Source organism: Apostichopus japonicus, chromosome 16 (assembly GCF_037975245.1).
Source record: "Apostichopus japonicus isolate 1M-3 chromosome 16, ASM3797524v1, whole genome shotgun sequence".
In the NCBI taxonomy this organism is placed as follows: domain Eukaryota; kingdom Metazoa; phylum Echinodermata; class Holothuroidea; order Aspidochirotida; family Stichopodidae; genus Apostichopus; species Apostichopus japonicus.
This window is the reverse complement of record NC_092576.1, coordinates 757,147-779,263: the sequence shown is the minus strand read 5'-3', so window position 1 is coordinate 779,263 and position 22,117 is coordinate 757,147. Positions and strand designations below refer to the sequence as shown.

At 37.5% G+C, this 22,117-nt stretch overlaps 1 protein-coding gene across 3 annotated transcripts in view; it reads right to left on the bottom strand.

Moving 5' to 3' along the window:
• Positions 1-2,292: 2,292 nt before the first annotated feature.
• The window catches only part of LOC139983331 (uncharacterized), a 58,135-nt gene continuing 38,310 nt past the window's right edge, over positions 2,293-22,117 (bottom strand). The window contains exon 9 of one of the 3 annotated variants that reach the window (XM_071996840.1): positions 2,293-2,495. In XM_071996840.1, coding sequence (XP_071852941.1) covers positions 2,465-2,495 — 31 coding nt within the window. In that variant the 3' untranslated portion in view covers positions 2,293-2,464. Of the gene's footprint in view, positions 2,496-7,496; positions 8,202-15,350; positions 15,395-22,117 lie in introns of those variants that run through there. The other 2 variants (XM_071996841.1, XM_071996842.1) reach the window with 2 other exon arrangements.

The following is a 22,117-nucleotide window of genomic DNA, read 5'->3' as shown; positions in this document are numbered from 1 at the left end:
TAGATTAAAGGGCTCGTGTTCAGTGCTTAGAAGGGAGAACAATTACACTTAGGTGCCGTTCTATTTTTTCTTCTTGGGGGGGGGGGTAGGGGTTGATGACAGAAGTTGTTTTGCAAAGAACAATCCAAAGACTTTTTTGCTGTTAGTCACGATGTAAAGTAATGCCAAATATAGTTTTTTCTTTTGTCTACAGTACTCAAGGAAGTCGTACTGTGCATGTTACACTTAGCTGTGGCAAACTCTACCAGAACAGGAAAACATCAGCTTTGGTGAACATTCAAATTTGTACATTTTCTTGAAATGTACTGCAACTAATTTTATCTTTTTTAATTCGTTTGTGTGTATATATAGGCCTCAACCATACTATTTAGTCTCAAAGTGCAAGCAATTGTGATCTAGGGATGTTATACTTGACTTCAAAAGAACGTAAAGGTCATAGCTTGGCTTGTGCTGTTAACACAGGTTTGTCTTGGGGGACATAAGTTTTTATCTGCGGAATGCAAACTTTTTCGGGCAGATGCGTCCCTGGAACGCGCGTTTTGAATTCCTAGTAAACTAAAAACTGTTTACATTTGGCCACCCCAAAAACATTTGGTGACCATAACAAGGGTTGTGACCCCAATTTGACTACCAGGGGTGTAACATAGAGTACTAGTCCACTTTACTTTCACCAACTTATTGTAGTAATGCATTAGTGAATGTATAAGTGGTAAAATAATTATTTTGAGAGTGCAGGCAATACCAAATATAAACTTCAAAAAGTCATACCGCATCATCCTGTAGTTTTTATAAAGTTTTTAAATTTGTCATCACAGTATGTAAAGTTGGAATCAAGGCACAGTATGAAGCATGTACAGAAGCTAAATACACAATGGCATTTCCTTATAACTCATGGGAGATTACCAAATCAATGCTTTATATTTCAGGATGCTCCATTTAATAACATATATCACCAATGCATGAGGTTACTTTAAACAACCAGCTAGCTGAAATTCGAAAAAATGAATGCTTGTTTGCATCTTAAGATGTCAAGAGCTCATCTGGAAAAGAAAAATAATCAAACTCTTCATTCCTACCAAAACTTATTGTGATAAAATATGATATAATCATCCTATATACAGTATACCATAAAATTACATCCAAATTGACTAATTGCATGTGTGCAATTGTAAATTGATCAAAGTCCAAAATACATGCACTGTAAATTTGAATACATGCACTATGAATTTGACAAAGTCCAAAATACATGCTTCACAAGCATTCATAAAACAACTAAGTCCAAATACATGCTTGACAGTTTGGTTACATGCATGCATACACCAAGTTACATGCCCAATGGACACTTATATTGCTGCGATACATGCTTAGTGTAAGGTTTACACGCATGTATTCGAATACATGCATGCATAAATACATGCTTCCTGGATGCATGCATGTAAATTGTATGAAAACAGCATGTGTAGAGCATGTACATGCATGCAAATTGCATGTTTTAGCCTTTTCATACAAGATACATACAATTTACATGCAGTTTACATGCTTTAATTTGTATGAGGGGAGGGCTGGCTCATGGCCAGCTGTGTTTAATTGTGGATGTTTGTTCTTTTTGCTGTTGGGATGACAAGTCCTCCTGTTATCTACAAGTTGTAATTTAGGGAGTTGCAGAAATTAGACTGTTGCCTAAATCTAACAGATATTGTTCCGCTATTTCTTGGTGTTCATTGTATTAAATCCTCAGTTCATGGGCCAATCCAGGTTAATCATTCATACAGTATGGCCAGTTATGCAATTCTGGATGATGGGGGGATCGCGAGATGATAAGTAGTCCTTCAATATTGTGATATAAAGCAAACATCTTTTGGTGTAGAAAAACAACCCAAAATTATAATCAAAACAAAAATATCATATTTTGATGGTTTCAATGGTATGCATTTCAGTCAGATGGTGGTAAACTATTTGTCTCTTTATCATGTATGTGGGTTGTGCTGCGTATATGCCAATTTTCACAGTTTCTTCCAGTTTCTTCCGGTTTCTTCCAGTTTCTTCCGGAAGAAACTGGAAGAAACCTGGAAGAAACCTGGAAGAAACCTGGAAGAAACAGGTTTCTTCCAGTTTCTTCCACGTCCCCGGAAGAAATAGGTTTCTTCCGGAAGAAACCGAACCCTGGGGTAGAACTATAACACTAGCTTAATATATTAATTTAATATTCCTAGAGCTCACAACAATCAAATTTGGGTACTAATTTAGAATCCGTACCATCCGATATCCGACAGGCTAAAAGAGGGCGCTCTTTTTGATGGGGTGAGCGTTTTTAAATGGGGCTTGGATATTTTTGGGGGACTAAAAGAGTTTGGCGGTTTTCATGAAAATAGTAAACTCGCTTCAGCGCTTATGTCCCTTCATTGTACCCACTTCACATCCCCCATACCTTCAACCGTAGTTCTCTCTATTCTTTCTGTCTTCCTCAATCGTTTTCTCGGATGAGACCTACATATCTATGAAGAGAAGAGAGGAGAAAACATGATTAATAACATGAGTAACACATAGCAGTAATCGAACCCAGGATGTTAGGATGCGAATTAATAATAGCGCATACTCCTAACCGATCAGGCTGTGAGCCGGATGAAGATTTGGCGTTTGGAAGAAAAATAGAAACCTTAACTTTTCCTTTATTACCATATTTGAATATTCATTACCATATAACAAAAGCAAAATAATGAATATGCAAGACATTCATGAATATATAATGAATATGTAATAATAACATGAATATTTCACACAAATAAGAGAACATAATGAATATGTAATAACTTACGATCAATAAACATTCTAATTGACAACGAATTCCATTGAAACGTCTTCTTTTGTGATGGTCTACTGCATTAAGATGCTTATACCCCAATAATCCTACCTTGTAGCAGCTGTTTAAAGACACACCTTAGTGTTAAATGTGTAGCCAAGTTCCTAACTAATAAAATGGGTTAAGTTCCATGCCCTCTTGGAATCCAAGTTATAGTCGTTCAATAGCAAATGCAACCAAGCCAATGAGATATGACAGACTCCACGAAGGAGAAGCTGACGACTGTAGCTTGGTAAATGTCCAAGGGAGTGTTTATGAAAGGCTACAGGTAATAACCTTACCCTAACCCTATTTCCTAACCATATTTCCTAACCCTCTTCACGTATCTCTCCTAACCCTATTTCCTAACCCTATTTCCTAACCATATTTCCTAACCATATTTCCTAACCCTCTTCATGTATCTCTCTTGACGTACATCGATGGATTAATATTTCAACTATTTCCTAACCCTATTTCCTAACCCTATTTCCTAACCCTCTTCACGTATCTCTCTTCACGTACATCGATGGATTTAACTATTTCCTATTTAACTATTTCCTAACCCTATTTCCTAACCCTATTTCCTAACCCTATTTCCTAACCCTAACCCTATTTCCTAACCATATTTCCTAACCCTCTTCACGTATCTCTCCTAACCCTATTTTTTCCTAACCCTATTTTTTCCTAACCCTATTTCCTAACCCTAACCCTATTTCCTAACCATATTTCCTAACCCTCTTCACGTATCTCTCTTCACGTACATTGATGGATTTAACTATTCTCTATTTCCCTATTTCCTACTATACCGCTTTAACTCATTCATGCAACGCACCTATTCACCGACTGTTATTCTATTGAACCAAGCCGGTGTGAGCACACACGTTCAGCCGGATTATACAGTTGTTCTTCGGCCGATTCGAAGTAAGCTTGCACATTCATATGGTACGGATTCTAAAGTCAGGCTCAAATTTGGCCTTAAACTATCCTTGGACTTAAGTGTTTTGCTAAATATTCATGGTGCTTTGTTATACACAAGATTTGTAAAAAGGTATTCTTTCTCTTAATCTATTGCCATAGTAAATCTAACTGAGGCACTAACATATAGCTTTTAATTTTCAGGCCAAAGATTGGTGGCAAAATGGAATTCCTAGTGACCAAATATATGTTTAATTTTCTGTAAACCACAAATACAATTCCCAATGAGAACTATATTGTGACAATGATATTTATTTTTATTTCCTAGGGCTTAGCCTACACTACTTCCAACTTTTGTAGCCCATCTGCACACCATAACAATAAGGCCCTTTACTTACACTAGTCTATAGTAATTAGTATAGGCCTAGGCCTACTAGGCTAGTACTATAGCATGTAGCATGGTGGGCTGGTAATTGACGCCCGGATTTGATGAACGATATCTATTTTAGGAAACCCCAAAACACTCACATGTATACGATTTTCAGATGTATAGTATCTAAAAAATAAAATAACCCCAAAAATGTATTCTGCTGTTCCCACAAAACGTAAAGTTGAGAAGAATCTGTCCCGGAACACGTCCGACTTGTGAACTACAGCCAAGTGTGCCTTACAAGTTTATTCGGCATAGCCAGTGTTACGGAGAGCCAAACGTTCCATAAATGTCGAAAAAGAAAGTGAAGTGTCCAAGTTAATATATATATGTCCAATTCGATATCAACATGTTACAATTCGATATCAACATGTTACAACTCCATATGAACATGTCGAAACAAAATACAATATGCCATTGCGTCTATCATATCTGTCATACCCTCACACTGGATGTGAATGACTTTGCAAGTGTGAGGGTCCATGTTTAATGTTACCACAAAAAAACATGACTATCTCTCTAGGGAGGCTGATTTATTTATAACATTTCCACTTTGCCCCCTCCCCCATACCCAAGTGTTTTCGTAGGGAAAACTCGGAAAGTTGCACCTACAACAGCACTCCTATAATGCTAACAACAGCCCGATCATTTAAGTTTGGAAAAGGCAATGGTCAGGCAAAACTCTTCTTCGCACCAACATCATGCAGTATACTACTGCCAAGGGGAGTGGGGGGGGGGGATCAATAACCTCTCAAAGGTTGGTCTGATAGGATGAAAAATCTCAACAGTTTAAGGCTTCTAGCTTTGAAATATGACAGGTTATGTATCTTACATTAATGTAAACAAAAAGGTATACATGGCTCTGAATGTAAGTAGAACATAAGTTAGCTCTAAATGTAAGCAGAGCCGTATATAGAGAGAGTTTGGCCAACCATGTAACCGATTTGGATTGGTCGAGAGGGAAAACGCCAACACAGGGAGGTAAAATAGGTCCACTTGAAAACTTTATAGCAGGCGACACGCATACTCACAGTGTATAGACTATCGTTTGTGAACACAAAAAAAGTACAAAATTATGAAAGAAATGGTGCTGGGGATGCTGCAATCGGTCAGAACATGGATATTGTTGTTTGATTTTCCGACTGACCATAAAAGAAGAGGAATTTTTTGGAAGTAGAAAGAACAAGATGGAGATCTAATGAAAAAAAGTCTGTGTAGCCTAGGCCCATACTAGCCATAGGCCCTAGTGTATACGAGTAATGTACAAGCAATGCGAGAATTTTACGTTCAGACTGGTTTCTGTAATTACATTCATGGCTATTCTCTCTCGTTTTACGATCCACAAATTCGATTTCATTATGCCAGCTCTCCTAATCATAGGCATGGCAGTTTCAGTCGCACATATAGTTATCCTAATTCCTATAGTTATTGTATGCCTAGGCTATGCCTAGCCTAAAAAAGTATCACTTTTAGTTTAATGTAAAAGGGTGGGCTAGCTTCTAGGCATCACGTAAAGCCCTAATCCTAAGTTAAGCCCGAAGCATAAGTTAAGCCTGGGCTAAGTTAGACCTGGACCATTCTTGCTATTACTACAACTGTTATAGCACATTACATAATATGGCACAGTATAAGGCCCAATTAAACTAGGCCTAAGGAAAACAAAGTAGCCTAGGCCTAAACTAGTTAGGCTAGGTCTATACTCATTGGTAACTTGTGGGTTGTGTACACATACAGGCCTAATTATATAGACCCTTTTAGTATGCCATAAACAAGTGCACAAATGGTTAAATGATCTTGGCTTGTGTTAATTGTCAGCATTGGCCTAGCCTTTTTAGGCTAACATGAATTCAGCCTAATTTTTTCTTCTTCAAAAGTATAGCCTAGGCCTTGGTTTAATTTGGATGCAGTCAACTATCATTTATCAAAGTAGCAGGGGCCTAGGCTACATTTCAAAGACCACTAGGCCAAGGCTAATTATGGTACTGGTAGCCTAGCCTTAGTCATGCTTATTGCAAAGACTACCCTACACTCTTGTCTTGGTCACTGAATTATCATAAGAGCCCTGTCACCACATGTTGATAAAGAAATGTTCAAACTATTGCATAGGCCTAGCTTAGACAATGCACGGTTTCGTTTGACTGTTTTAAAGGAAGACTTTAAAATTTAGTGTTAACTGGTATTTCATTAATAAGCAAAACTGTCTGTGCATTCCAACGGAGTGCAAATTAAGAGGGGGGGATGCAGTATGATACACCTTTCAAGTTTTAACACATTATAAATGCACTTATGCCAGAAAGTCATTGCATCAGTAACTCCTTATTCCCTTAATTGACACCCACATTGACGATTGAAGTTAAAAAAATCTTTTTAAATTATCTTTAGACAATAATTTTTAAGTCCCTGAATTTCAGGACTTTTTTTACAAATCAAAGGTGACATGTGCTCTGAAGAAAAACTCCTAACATAAAAAGCCACAGTTAGCAGACTGTGATAAAGACAAACCTGGTGAGTGACTACTAGACTGAAATCCAGTTCCTGCAACCACAGCAATAAAGTCTTTGTTTTAATCAATGCACTTGTGTGTTTGAAACCTTCAAATGGACACTCAATGGCAGTTGGTTAAGATATAAGGTTTTACCTTCATCATGGAGAGTTGAAGGGAATCTGCCTCATCATCTGAATAATGGACTCAAGGATAGCAACAAATCATGATTGGATAATGATTTTGAGCAAGTAAATATCTGGCAATTTGAAAGTTTGTATTATTTTTTTACATATTATTTAAGCTGTTTAGCTCACACACAAGCAAATGATCAAGTGACAACAACCGATGCAGTATATTTAAAGGTATTGAAGACTCGCCCTAAACCGCATGCCGCGCTCTGAAAAAGTTTACTTTCCGTTGCTTGCAAGTGAAGTTTTTTTTGTGTCGCTACAAAATGCAGACAGTAATGAAACGTGATTGATACCTTGTTATCTTTTATCTAGACCTGAGATGTCCACGCTGCTATGTGCACTGTGTTGTGGGTATTGACCGTGATGTTTGTATTGACTGTACACTAAAGTCTATTTACAGATGGTAGCAAGCTGTGTGTGTATTTTCTGGGATCAACGGTGGTGTCTAACACTTCTGTTACACCGCATTCGAAACTAGGTCAGATAACCGGCATGAGACATTTCTTTGTGCGGGAGTCTTCACATCCTTTAAGGAGAAGTATTTATATCCCATTAATAGAGAAAGAATTATGTTTCAATTGGTAGCATGCAACTTAAAATTTTGCGAACATAAGATACAATCAAACAATAACAAGGTTCATTTACAAGGTAATCTACTGCCCTTTATTTCACATTAGTCTGTCACATCAGAAGGTCACAGCTTTCAATAATTATACAAACAAATTCCCTTGATGGGTGCTTCGTTAGATTCCTGCAATTTTCAAGTTTATCAATGTAATAAGTTCTGAATGTGGCAATGTGGAGAAGCTTTGGGATAATCTGTGGATAAGACTGCCGTACTATCAACAAGATTCCACATCCATGCAACTCCAACTGCTTCCTTCACCTCCTTGCAGATGTACCACATGTCCAAAAAAAAGTCAGCTTTGGTTAATGTAATTAAAATCTGGCTTCCTCCTGAGCTGGCAAATACACATGAATTGTCAAGTACAGAGGTCAGTGTGAAACCACTGAAAGATCTTCTCAGCTTTCAAGAAAACAAAGACTTGAAGCCAAATTGACAGAGGCCACACTGATGCCATTCCACTCTCATAAGAAGAAGGCATCACACACACTTCATTTTGCTTCTGCGATGCAGTGCCTGGTAGACTGTGAGGGTCACCCAATGGATGTTTTAACAACTGCCTGGTTTATAGAGCTCTGCAACAGATAATTCATCCTGATCTCTAGTCGTCATCCTGTCATGGAATTGAGCAAGTTGAACCCACTTCAACACAAAGCAGCTATTGAATTCTTGTCTAGGTACTGTCAAATCCACATCACCATCATTGCTGGTTCCAGCTACGCCGACCATAATAAAAGAGTACAATGTGGGTTTTTTTATTCGCCCAACAGAGCTTGCATTCCAGTACCTTTGGGCAGCTGAAAAGATATTCAGAAATTGTTATATGAGTGTGTTTGTATGCATGCATATGTGTGATTTTCTTGCTTTACAGAACAGCTCCATTTTGATAAGCTATGTAACGTGGAAACCTGCCAATCATATGTTTGAAATAGGACAGGCTGAAACGATTCTTAAATGAAAAGCTTAACGACTTCTTGTGTTTTTATACATCACTGTTCAGGTAAGGGCAGTATGAAGAATAAGTAACAATTAATAATTATCATTATGGCCATTTGCTGTCTGCATAACAACAAACTGAATGATGTCATCAGCCCTGTGCTCAGTTGACAACACTGAAAAGTAGGCACACTATGTCAGTGTGATCCATGAAACCTTATTAAGGACATGACCGTATAGCATATATGTTAATGGAAAATACATAAGCTACAACATACACCAGTATTCAGTTGTTGCAGGGTTATTTTTTCTCGACAGACCCATTCAATCTGTTGCACCTACTATAGCCTAGTAAGTACATTCCTGAGAAATTAACACCACAATATCAGTCTTAGGTTTGCCCACAGACTCCCAACTATTGCTAACTCCTACATTCAAGTATATAGTTTAGTTTAGTAGAAAAAAAGACCAGGAGAGACATTCAAGTCCCCATTAAGGACCCTAAGGCTATATGAGAGGAATACAACCGAGGACATCAAATGTCATACCCAATTACAATGCTTAATGTACTCATCCAAAGCATTCTTAAACCCATTCACACTACTTGCAATTCATCCTTCTCAGGCAAACCATTCCATCCATTCACAACCCTTGTATTAGACTTTAGAGAAAAAGTTATGCCCAATATTAATCCTACTTTGTAACTTCTGGAGTTTAAGACAATGACCTCTGGTACAACTACTTTTGGCAAACCTGAAAAGATCAGTGAAGCATAAATTGTCATTTTATGTGTAGGCCTACTTTATTTAATTGAAGGATCTATTAATGTAGGCCTGATGCTATAGTTGTGCGTCTGTAATCTAGCCTAGCCAGGACTGTGATGTGTGCTTTTCGTTTGTATGACTAAAGTAGGACTAGTAGTATGAGGCGTAAAATAAAACAAGTGTAATGACAGGTTTTCAGCTAGTTTTCTATGCATTTCAGGTGTGAAGATAAACGTAAATGTCATTAACTAACGCATACTCTAATTCATTACCTGATATCCATTTTGTTCCTCGTATGCCTGTCAAAATCTGACATTCTGAGTCGCTTCGTTTGTTCGCAACGAGCACAGTGTGCAAAGCTGCTATATATTGTGTGTCGTGTTTTTCGTGTTTCGCGCAACTGGTAACGACAACTGGACCTATTTTGATGCCCATGGTTTGCGTGTGACGTCACAAATCGCCAGTTGGCCAAACTCTCTCTATATACGGCTCTGAATGTAAGCAGAGCCGTATATAGAGAGAGTTTGGCCAACCATGTAACCGATTTGGATTGGTCGAGAGGGAAAACGCCCACACAGGGTGGTAAAATAGGTCCACTTGAGAACTTTATAGCAGACGACACGCATACTCACAGTGTATAGACTATCGTTTGTGTAAACGAAAAAAGTACGAAATTATGAGAGAAATGGTGCTGGGGATGCTGCAATCGGTCAGAACATGGATATTGTTGTTTGATTATCCGACTGACCATAAAAGAAGAGGAATTTTTTGGAAGTAGAAAGAACTAGATGGAGATCTAATGAAAAAAAGTCTGTGTAGCCTAGGCCCGTACTAGCCATAGGCCCTAGTGTAATACGAGTAATGTACAAGCAATGCGAGAATTTTACGTTCAGACTGGTTTCTGTAATTACATGCATGGCTATTCTCTCTCATTTTACGATCCACAAATTCGATTTCATTATGCCAGCTCTCATAATCATAGGCATGGCAGTTTCAGTCGCACATATAGTTATCCTAATTCCTAGTTATTGTATGCCTAGGCTATGCCTAGCCTAAAAAAGTATCACTTTTAGTTTAATGTAAAAGGGTGGGCTAGCCTCTAGGCATCACATAAAGCCCTAATCCTTAGTTAAGCCCGAAGTATAAGTTAAGCCTGGGCTTAGTTAGACCTGGACCATTCCTTCTATTACTACAACTGTTATAGCACATTACATAATATGGCACAGTATAAGGCCCAATTAAACTAGGTCTAAGGAAAACAAAGTAGCCTAGGCCTAAACTAGTTAGGCTAGGTCTATACTCATTGGCAACTTGTGGGTTGTGTACACATACAGGCCTAATTATATAGACCCTTTTTAGTATGCCATAAACAAGTGCCCAAATGGTTAAATGATCTTGGTTTGTGTTAATTGTCAGCATTGGCCTAGCCTTTTTAGGCTAACATGAATTCAGCCTAATTTCTTCTTCTTCAAAAGTATAGCCTAGGCCTTGGTTTAATTTGGATGCAGTCAACTATCATTTATCAAAGTTGCATCAGTACCTCCTTATTCCCTTAATTGACACCCACATTGATGATTGAAGTTAAAAAAAATCTTTTTAAATTATCTTTAGACAGTAAATTTTAACTCCCTGAATTTCAGGACTTTTTTCACAAATCAAAGGTGACATGTGCTCTGAAGAAAAACTCCTAACATAACCAGAATGAAAACATTTCATGGTTCCTTGCTGCTGTTCATTAGTTCCATTCATAGGGAAATTTCTAACAAAGCCCTAATACAACAACAGTAATTTATGCTCACAAACTTTTGTTGCCAAAGTAATGCTAAGCCCTGATATCAATTGCAACACACATCAGTGTGTGAAGACTATCTACCATTATCATCATACCAAGTTTGACGAAATTCTGACTAGTAATAGTAGCCAAGTAATTGCAATTTGGAGTATTTCACGTTTGACCCCATGACCTCATTAATATTCATGAAATGAGCACCAAAATCGACAGGGTTAATCTACTTACTATGGGCCACCCACTCACCAAGTATGGTAATGATTGGTCATTCCCTTGTTGAGTTATTGTGCATACAAACTTTTCATAACAAAATAATGCTAGGCCCCCCCCCCCTATAAACATGCATGATATCAATTGCAACACACATCAGTGTGTGGAGACTATCTACCAATATCATACCAAGTTTGACGAAATTCCAATACATAGTAGCCAAGTTATTGCAACTTGGGAGTTTTTCACGTTTGACCTGTGACCTCATTAATATTTTTTAACTTTGACCTCGTATAACTTCGCACACGAAGGTCACACGGGGGTCAACCTATTGACATTTATGATCAGAAGGCACCTTTGACATCTGAAAATAGCATCTAAACTGTAAAAATCCCCAAAACACGAAAAGGTCACCAGAGGTCAAATTGAGGTCAAGGGTCACCCAGATGCGGGTCGACAACTGGATTACATTGAAGCAACTCCCAACCTTAACGGACAGTTCATTCTCAAGTTATCACAAAAATACTAGTTTTTTATCATTAATTGACCTTTGGTGACCTCGGATCACATGACCGTTAAGTTTGAAAATATTCCCCTATACCATTTGCAACTTGTCCCAAAATATCAACCGTGTCACACCTTGGAACTGAGAGTTATTGCATTAAATGTCTGAAAATTACCTTTGACCTCGTATAACTTCGCACACGAAGGTCACACGGGGGTCAACCCATTGACATTTATGATCAGAAGGCACCTTTGACATCTGAAAATAGCATCGAAACTGTAAAAATCCCCAAAACACAAAAAGGTCACCAGAGGTCAAATTGAGGTCAAGGGTCACCCAGATGCGGGTCGACAACTGGATTACATTGAAGCAACTCCCAACCTTAACGGACAGTTCGTTCTCAAGTTATCACAAAAATACTAGTTTTTTATCATTAATTGACCTTTGGTGACCTCGGATCACATGACCGTTGGTTAAGTTTGAAAATATTCCCCTATACCATTTGCAACTTGTCCCAAAATATCAACCGTGTCACACCTTGGAACTGAGAGTTATTGCATTAAATGTCTGAAAATTAACTTTGACCTCGTATAACTCCGCACACGAAGGTCACACGGGGGTCAACCCATTGACATTTATGATCAGAAGGTACCTTTGACATCTGAAAATAGCATCGAAACTGTAAAAATCCCCAAAACATGAAAAGGTCACCAGAGGTCAAATTGAGGTCAAGGGTCACCCAGATGCGGGTCGACAATTGGATTACATTGAAGCAACTCCCAACCCTAACGGACAATTCATTCTCAAGTTATCGCAAAAATACTATTTTTTTATCATTAATTGACCTTTGGTGACCTCAGATCACATGACCGTTAAGTTTGAAAATATTCCCCTATACCATTTGCAACTTGTCCCAAAATATCAACTGTGTCACACCTTGGAACTGGGAATTATTGCACTAAATGTCTGAAAATTTACTTTGACCTCATATAACTTCACACACAAAGGTCACCTGGGGTACACCTATTGACATTTTTGATTGGTGAGACGTGAATATAGCATCAAAACTGTAAAAATTCAAACATTTTTTTCTTTGCCCATTTTCTCACCCAAAATACTAGTTTTTTAACATTAATTGACCTTTGATGACCTCGGATCACATGACCGTTAAGTTTGAAAATATTCCTCTATACCATTTGCAACTTGTCCCAAAATATCAACCTTGTTACACCTTGGACCTGGGAGTTATTGCATTAAATGTCTGAAAATTAACTTTGACCTTGTATAACTTTACACACAAAGGTCACCCGGGTGTCAACCCATTGACATTTTTGATTGGAAGGTACCTTTGATATCCAAATCTAGCATCAAAACCAAACATTTTCTTTTTCGCCCGTTTTCTTCCAAACTAAGCACATTTTTTCTAATGTGACCTTTGACCTTTTGACCTTGGTTTCAAATGTAGTTTAATCTGCTGATTCCAAAAATCAACACGATAAGTCTGTACAGCCATCCTAACTCCGACCGAAAACTTTGACCCCATATAAGTTCGCACACAAAGGTCACACGGGGGTCAACCTATCGATATTTATGATCGGAAGGTACCTTTGACATCTGAAAATAGCATCGAAACTGTAAAAATCCCCAAAACATGAAAAGGTCACCAGAGGTCAAATTGAGGTCAAGGGTCACCCAGATGTGGGTCGACAATTGGATTACACTGAAGCAACTCCCAACCCTAACGGACAATTCGTTCTCAAGTTATCGCAAAAAAACTAGTTTTTTAACATTAATTGACCTTTGGTGACCTCACATCACATGACCGTTAAGTTTCAAAATGTTTCCCTAACCAGTTCACAACTTGTCCCAAAATATCAACCTTGTCGCACATTGGCACTGGGAGTTATTGCAGTTTTAGTATTTTGGGTTTTTGGACCATAACTGACCTTTGGTGACCTTTGTGGGCACCAAAAACAATAGGGTTCATGTACTCACTATGGGCCACCCACCCACCAAGTTTGATCATGATCAGTCAATCCCTTGTTGAGTTATCGTGCATACAAGCTTAAGCGTCACACACACACACACACACACACACACACACACATACATACACACACACACACGCCAACCTGAATACATAGGTTCCTTTGCTTTTAGCAAGGAACCAAAAAGCCACAGTTAGCAGACTGTGATAAAGACGAACCTGGTGAGTGACTACTAGACTGAAATCCAGTTCCTGCAACCACAGCAATAAAGTCTTTGTTTTAATCAATGCACTTGTGTGTTTGAAACCTTCAAATGGACACTCAATGGCAGTTGGTTAAGATATAAGGTTTTACCTTCATCATGGAGAGTTGAAGGGAATCTGCCTCATCATCTGAATAATGGACTCAAGGATGGCAACAAATCATGATTGGATAATGATTTTGAGCAAGTAAATATCTGGCAATTTGAAAGTTTGTATTATTTTTTTACATATTATTTAAGCTGTTTAGCTCACACACAAGCAAATGATCTAGTGACAACAACCGATGCAGTATATTTAAAGGTATTGAAGACTCGCCCTAAACCGCATGCCGCGCTCTGAAAAAGTTTACTTTCCGTTGCTTGCAAGTGAAGTTTTTTTTGTGTCGCTACAAAATGCAGACAGTAATGAAACCTGATACCTTGTTATCTTTAGCTGGACCTGAGATGTCCATCGCTGTATTGTTTGTTTGTGCTGTGGGTATTGACCGCAGCTGTATGTACTGACTGTACACTAATGTCTATTTACAGATGGTAGCAAGCTGTGTGTGTATTTTCTGGGATCAATGGTGGTGTCTAACACTTCTGTTACACCGCATTCGAAACTAGGTCAGATAACCGGCATGAGATGTTTCTTTGTGCGGGAGTCTTCACACCCTTGAAGGAGAAGTATTTATATCCCATTAATAGAGAAAGAATTATGTTTCAATTGGTAGCATGCAACTTAAAATTTTGCAAACATTAGATACAATCAAACAATAACAAGGTTCATTTACAAGGTAATCTACTGCCCTTTATTTCACATTAGTCTGTCACATCAGAAGGTCACAGCTTTCAATAATTATACAAACAAATTCCCTTGATGGGTGCTTCATTAGATTCCTGCAATTTTCAAGTTTATCAATGTAATAAGTTCTGAATGTGGCAATGTGGAGAAGCTTTGGGATAATCTGTGGATAAGACTGCCAGACTATCAACAAGATTCCACATCCATGCAACTCCAACTGCTTCCTTCACCTCCTTGCAGATGTACCACATGTCCAAAAAAAAGTCAGCATTGGTTAATGTAATTAAAATCTGGCTTCCTCCTGAGCTGGCAAATACACATGAATTGTCAAGTACAGAGGTCAGTGTGAAACCACTGAAAGATCTTCTCAGCTTTCAAGAAAACAAAGACTTGAAGCCAAATTGACAGAGGCCACACTGATACCATTCCACTCTCATAAGATGAAGGTATCACACACACTTCATTTTGCTTCTGCGATGCAGTGCCTAGTAGACTGTGAGGGTCACCCAATGGATGTTTTAACAACTGCCTGGTTTATAGAGCTCTGCAACAGATAATTCATCCTGATGTCTAGTCGTCATCCTGTCATGGCCTTGAGCAAGTTGAACCCACTTCAACACAAACTTTTCTAGGTACTGTCAAATCCACATCACCATCATTGCTGGTTCCAGCTACGCCGACCATAATAAAAGAGTACAATGAGGGTTTTTTAATTCACCCAACAGAGCTTGCATTCCAGTACCTTTGGACATCAAATGTCATACCCAATTACAATGCTTAATGTACTCATCCAAAGTATTCTTAAACCCATTCACACTACTTGCAATTCAACCTTCTCAGGCAAACCATTCCATCCATTCACAACCCTTGTATAAGTTGTATTAGACTTTAGAGAAAAAGTTATGCCCAATATTAATCCTACTAGGCCTATGTAACTTCTGGAGTTTAATACAATGATCTCTGGTACAACTAATTTTGGCAAACCTGAAAAGATCAGTGAAGCATAAATTGTCATTTTATGTGTAGGCCTACTTTATTTAATTGAAGGATCTATTAATGTTGGCCTGATGCTGTAGTTGTGCGTCTGTAATCTAGCCTAGCCAGGACTGTGATGTGTGCTTTTCGTTTGTATGACTCAAGTAGGACTAGTAGTACTGTAGGTCCTAGAGATGTGGGACAATTGGTCAGATACCGATACCATTGATCATGAGGACCAGGACGTTCTGGTCGAACCAGTTTATCAAGATTCTGTCCTTTTGGAGGATCCAGAAATTGTAAGTCAATAGCGTTGTTTACAACAAAGGCTAGGCTAGGCCTAACGTTATGCCAACGTTAGGCTGTAATTGTAGAATGTAAACAAAGAAAACAACATGTGTACTAGAATGAAATCAGTCATAACTCTGTCAATCCTCAACTACGGAATGCCAAATGTATCAAAAATGTCCAAAACTATATAAGCATGTCCAAAATAATATAAGCATGTCCAAAAAAATATAAGCATGTCCAAAAAACTATAAGCATGTCCAAATTTATATAAACATATCGAAACTAATATAAGTATGTCCAAAAATAATATGATCATGCCCAAAATAATATGAGAGTGTCGAAAAATTATATGAACATGTCAAATGTAACTGCTAACTTCAACTTTTTAGTGAACATTTTGGCATCTGAATTCACGCCATCTGTTGCAAAATATCCAAAAAAATATAAAAGCATGTCCAAATTTATATAAACATATCGAAACCAATATGAGTATGTCCAAAAATAATGAGAGCATGTCCAAAATGATATAAGAGTGTCGAAAGACTATAAGAGCATGTCCAAAATATAAAAAAGTGTCGAAAAATAATACAAAAGCCTAGAGCATAACTGCTCGATTCAACTTTGTAATGAACAGTCAGGCGTTTGAATTTTACGCCATATGTTCCAAATATCAAACTTTTTATTTTGGTATGCTGAAAACAAAAACACCATATCCAGCGTAACTTAAGACGATATACAGTTCATCCATTACCGTATTAGTGTGTGTGTTAATATTTTAATGATATTTCGATCAAGAACGATTTTATTTTCGAGGAAATATTAGTTGAGTTGTTTCGTAGCGCGAGTGATCAACCTGGCCCCAAGGTGCTGTAACTATCAGTGAGTTTAATACGAAGAACCACTGTGTCCAACATTCCACGCGGTTTAATCAATAATATGTAGTTGGCGAGTTCTTCCCACGTTTCCATCTTGAAATTTAGTTAAAAGTTGAGAGTGAAGATTAAACGTTGAATACCCCTAACCTAGGCTTATTTTTTTTTTAATTCTGGGCTAGTGTCCGACTTCGCCTGGTAACCGTAATTAAGTGTCACAATTTTCCGTTAAAAAAGTAACACAGTATAGTAGTTCATTTTCACTGTCAACGTACGCATGTGTGATAACTACTGTACGTTGTTAGCGCTTGTGCATGTTGTACGTACTTTCGCACGTGAACTTCTTTGCCTTTGCAACAATATATGAATAATCTCAGCACCTCTAGGCAGGGCGAAACCACTCACATTACGTAGGGATGTAAAAAGGAAAAATGTTAGGTGATGGTCTTGTTTTTACATATTTTGAATTATTTGCGTCACAAAAACAGAAGAATGTTTCAATAATATATTGTCATAATGATAACCATTGTGTCAGTTGATACAAATTACCTCTAAAGAAGGTATTGTAAGCTAATTTTTTTCGACATACCAATATAAAAGTTGGATATTTGAAACATTTGGCGTGACTTCAAACGCCAAAATGTTCATAACAAAGTTGAAGTTAGCAGTTACACTCGAGACTTCTATATTATTATTCGACACTCTCATATAATTTTGGGCGTGCTCATATTATATTTTGACATACTTATATGTGTTTGGACATGCGCGTATTATTTTGGACATGCTCATATAGTTTTGACATGTCTATATAAATTTGGACATGCTCATATAAGTTTGGACATGCTTATATTTTTTGGGATATTTTGCAACATATGGCGTAACTTAAAACGCCAAAATGTTCAAAACAAAATTGAATTAGGCAGTTACATTTGTCCCTCTTGTATTATTTTTCGACATTCTTTTAATATGTTGGACATGCTCATATAGTCTTTCGACACTCTCATATTATTTTGGACATGCTCTTATTATTTTTGGACATACTCATATTAGTTTCGACATGTTTATATAAATTTGGACATGCTTATATTAATTTGGACATGCTTATATTGCTTTGGACATTTTTGAAACGTATGGCATGCCGTACTCAACAGATTTCAGAAAAGTTGGTATCATCTGAAAGAACAACCCCAGAAGAACCTTTATCATATATTTTGAAGTCAATTTTGAAGTCATTAGTGATTTTATTGTATTTTGGTGTTTTCCATTAAAAACAAATGTGCATCCTAATTTGCATATTATAATTTGCATATAATTTGCATTTTTTATAATATTATCAATTCCAAATTTTGTTCGCTATTGATCTAAATCAACTTCCTAATAGAGAAGTTGTCCCTAACCTTTATAAGCCAGCACTAACAAGATAAGTGCCCCAGACCCTAATTGTTTGCCCAACCCCCCCATGCGGAAAAGGGGCAACGACATAAACAAGAGTATTTATAATTAAAGCTATCCAGGGTACACTTAGCATTGCCATACCGTTGTACTAATATTCAAATCTGTATGTTTACTCTAAACTTGTGCTTAAAATGTTTTTTAAGTATAGATACAGTTGGAAATATAATCTTGCTATGATCTCTGAGATACACATTCATAGGTACACACGTTTTGCTATCTTATATCTACTAAATTACAGTCCCGCCCAGATCAAATCGGCCGTGGCATCGTGTATCGTGATGCCCTTTTTCTATCGTTTTCTATCGTGAAACCTGACTACTGTAAATTTTTTGTACACGCTAGAACGATGTAACGATATACCACGATCACACGCTATATCCTGATACCAAGCCTTCACAATAGCAAACATGACTGCTATGTTCACGCTAACACGTTATATCGTGAGATCGTGATTTCAAGCCGGGTGCGTCACGATTCGTAACTTCGTTTGGGCTTTGGATTTTTATTATTCACGCTATTTCGTTAGGTCATAATATCGTGTATCAGGAAATTCCTACTCTACTGTGCGAAAATCGATCTTTACAGGAGTACCGCCTTGAAATTTTTTTGAAGTCAGCTCACAACTTTACAAGTTTAACTTCTTATTTAACAACAGTAACGTTACGTACGGATAGCGACTTTTCTGTTACTAGTGTGAGTTGTAGATTTTATGTTCCACGTTACTTTGAATAGTTGGCAACATTTTGAAGAATAATAAAGTACTACTAAGCCTTTCTTGTGTTAAGTTTTTATATAATTTATCGTTGGTTCCAACAGAATGAAAAGGAAAAAAATTCCACCCAACAACTTTGAAGCAAGGCCGGTTAAAACAAAACATGTTTATCGTCTGCGCAAGGGGCCTCCCTTTTCCTGATTCCCGAGTCTCTATTCAGATTCAAGAAATATAACTAACCTTAAAAATTATTTTGTTAAGGTTGCCACATATTCCAAACTAGTATTAGCGCATGAAAAGAAGAAAAACATCAGCCTGTTTTTTTTTTCAGATCTCAGTACGAGAAACATGTATTTTATTTGGATAATAGAAAAACTTTCTTTAATGTGGTTAATTAATATTTTCCTACCCTAGCTATATTTTATAAAACCTTCATGAAAGCCGACTTTTTAGAAAATGGATTTTGAAGCTCAGTCAACAATTTAAAAAATGCTTACCGTTAAATTCTGGCGTCAAAAAATACATTTCGTATTGATTCCAATAAAGATCCACTAAGGATAACAAGAGCCTAAGGGCACTGTGGTTCCTTGCTTGGGTTATATGACAATACACATAATATTATCAAGCAAGATTGGGCTCAAATAGTCCAAGTAATTGTGGTCCTACATGTACCCATAAAGTAACCAACACTATAGCCAACACTTTTGTGATCACAAAATGTGATCGGATTTTTGATCAAAAGGCACTTTTGAGATCTAAATATGGCGTCGAAAATGTAAGAATAAGTTCACCTACAAGCGGGTCAACAGATATGATAACATTGGTGACCTCAAATGACATGACCTTTAAGTTTGAAAATGTTCCACCATCCCATTCACAACTTGTCCCATAATATCAACCGTGTCACACCTTGGCATTGGGATTTAATTGTATTAAATGTCTAAAAATTAACTTTGAACTTGTATACGTAACTTCACACACGAAGGTCACCCATAGGTCAACCCATTGACATTTTTGATCGGTGAGACCTTAATATAGCATCAAAACTGTAAAAATTCAAACATTTTTTCTTTGCCCATTTTCTCCCCCCCAAAAAACTAGTTTTTTAACATTAGCTGACCTTTGATGACCTTGGATCACATAACCATTAAGTTTGAAAATATTCCCCTATACCATTTGCAACTTGATAAAAAAAATCAACCTTGTCACACCTTGGCACTGGGAGTTATTGCATTAAATGTCTGAAAATTAACTTTGACCTTGTATAACTTCGCACACGAAGGTCACACGGGGGTCAACCCATTGACATTTATGATCAGAAGGTACCTTTGACATCTGAAAATAGCATCGAAACTGTAAAAATCCACAAAACACAAAAAGGTCACCAGAGGTCAAATTGAGGTCAAGGGTCACCCAGATGCAGGTCGACAATTGGGTTACATTGAAGCAACTCCCAACCCTAACGGACAATTTGTTCTCAAGTTATCGCAAAAATACTAGTTTTTTATCATTAATTGACCTTTGGTGACCTTGGACCACATGACCGTTAAGTTTGAAAATATTGCCCTTTACCATTTGCAACTTTTCCAAAAATATCAACCGTGTCACACCTTGGCACTGGGGGTTATTGCATTATATGTCTGAAAATTAACTTTGGCCTTGTATAACTTCGCACACGAAGGTCACATAGGGTCAACCCATTGACATTTATGATCAGAAGGTACCTTTGACATCTGAAAATAGCATCGAAACTGTAAAAATCCCAAAAACAAGTAAAGGTCACCAGAGGTCAAATTGAGGTCAAAGGTCACCCAGATGCGGGTCGACAATTGGATTACATTGAGGCAACTCCCAACCCTAACGGACAATTTGTTCTCAAGTTATCGCAAAAATACTAGTTTTTTATCATTTATTGACCTTTGGTGACCTCGGATCACATGACACTTAAGTTTGAAAATATTCCCCTATACCATTTGCAACGAGTTCCAAAATATCAACCGTGTAACACCTTGGCACTGGGAGTTATTACACTAAATGTCTGAAAATTAACTTTGACCTCATAACTTAACATACAAAGGTCACCTTGGGTCAACTTATTGACATTTTTGATCAGTGAGACCTAAATAGCGCATCAAACTATACAAATTCAAACATTTTTTTCTTTGCCCATTTTCTCCTCCCAAAATACTAGTTTTTTAACATTTATTGACCTTTGGTGACCTCGGATCACATGACCATTAAGTTTGAAAATATTCCCCTATACCATTTGCAGCTTGTCCAAAAATATCAACCATATCACACCTTGGAACTGGGAGTTATTGCATTAAATGTCTGAAAATTAACTTTGACCTTGTATAACTTCGCACACGAAGGTCACACAGGGGTCAACCCATTGACATTTTTGATCGGAAGGTACCTTTGGTATCCAAATCTAGCATCAAAACCAAACATTTTCTTTTTTGCTCATTTCCTCCCAAAATAAGCACATTTTTTCTAATGTGACCTTTGACCTTGGTTTCAGATGTAGTTTAATCTCCTGATTCCAAAAAACAAAATGACAGGTCTGTACAACCATCCTAACTCCGACCGAAAAACTTTGACCCCATATAACTTCGCACATAAAGGTCACACGGGGTCAACCTATTGACATTTATGATCAGAAGGTACCTTTGACATCTGAAAATAGCATCGAAACTGTAAAAATCCCCCAAAACATGTAAAGGTCACCAGAGGTCAAATTGAGGTCAAGGGTCACCCAGATGCGGGTCGACAATTGGATTACATTGAGGCAACTCCCAACCCTAACGGACATTTCGTTCTCAAGTTATCGCAAAAATACTAGTTTTTTATCATTATTTGACCTTTGGTGACCTCGGATCACATGACCGTTAAGTTTGAAAATGTTCCCCTAACCAGTTCACAACTTGTCCCAAAATATCAACCTTGTCACACATTGGCACTGGGAGTTATTGCAGTTTTAATATTTTCGGTTTTTGGACCATAACTGACCTTTGGTGACCTTTGTGGGCACCAAAAACAATAGGGCACACCTTCTCCATATGGCGGATCTATAGTCCAAGTTTGGCTTC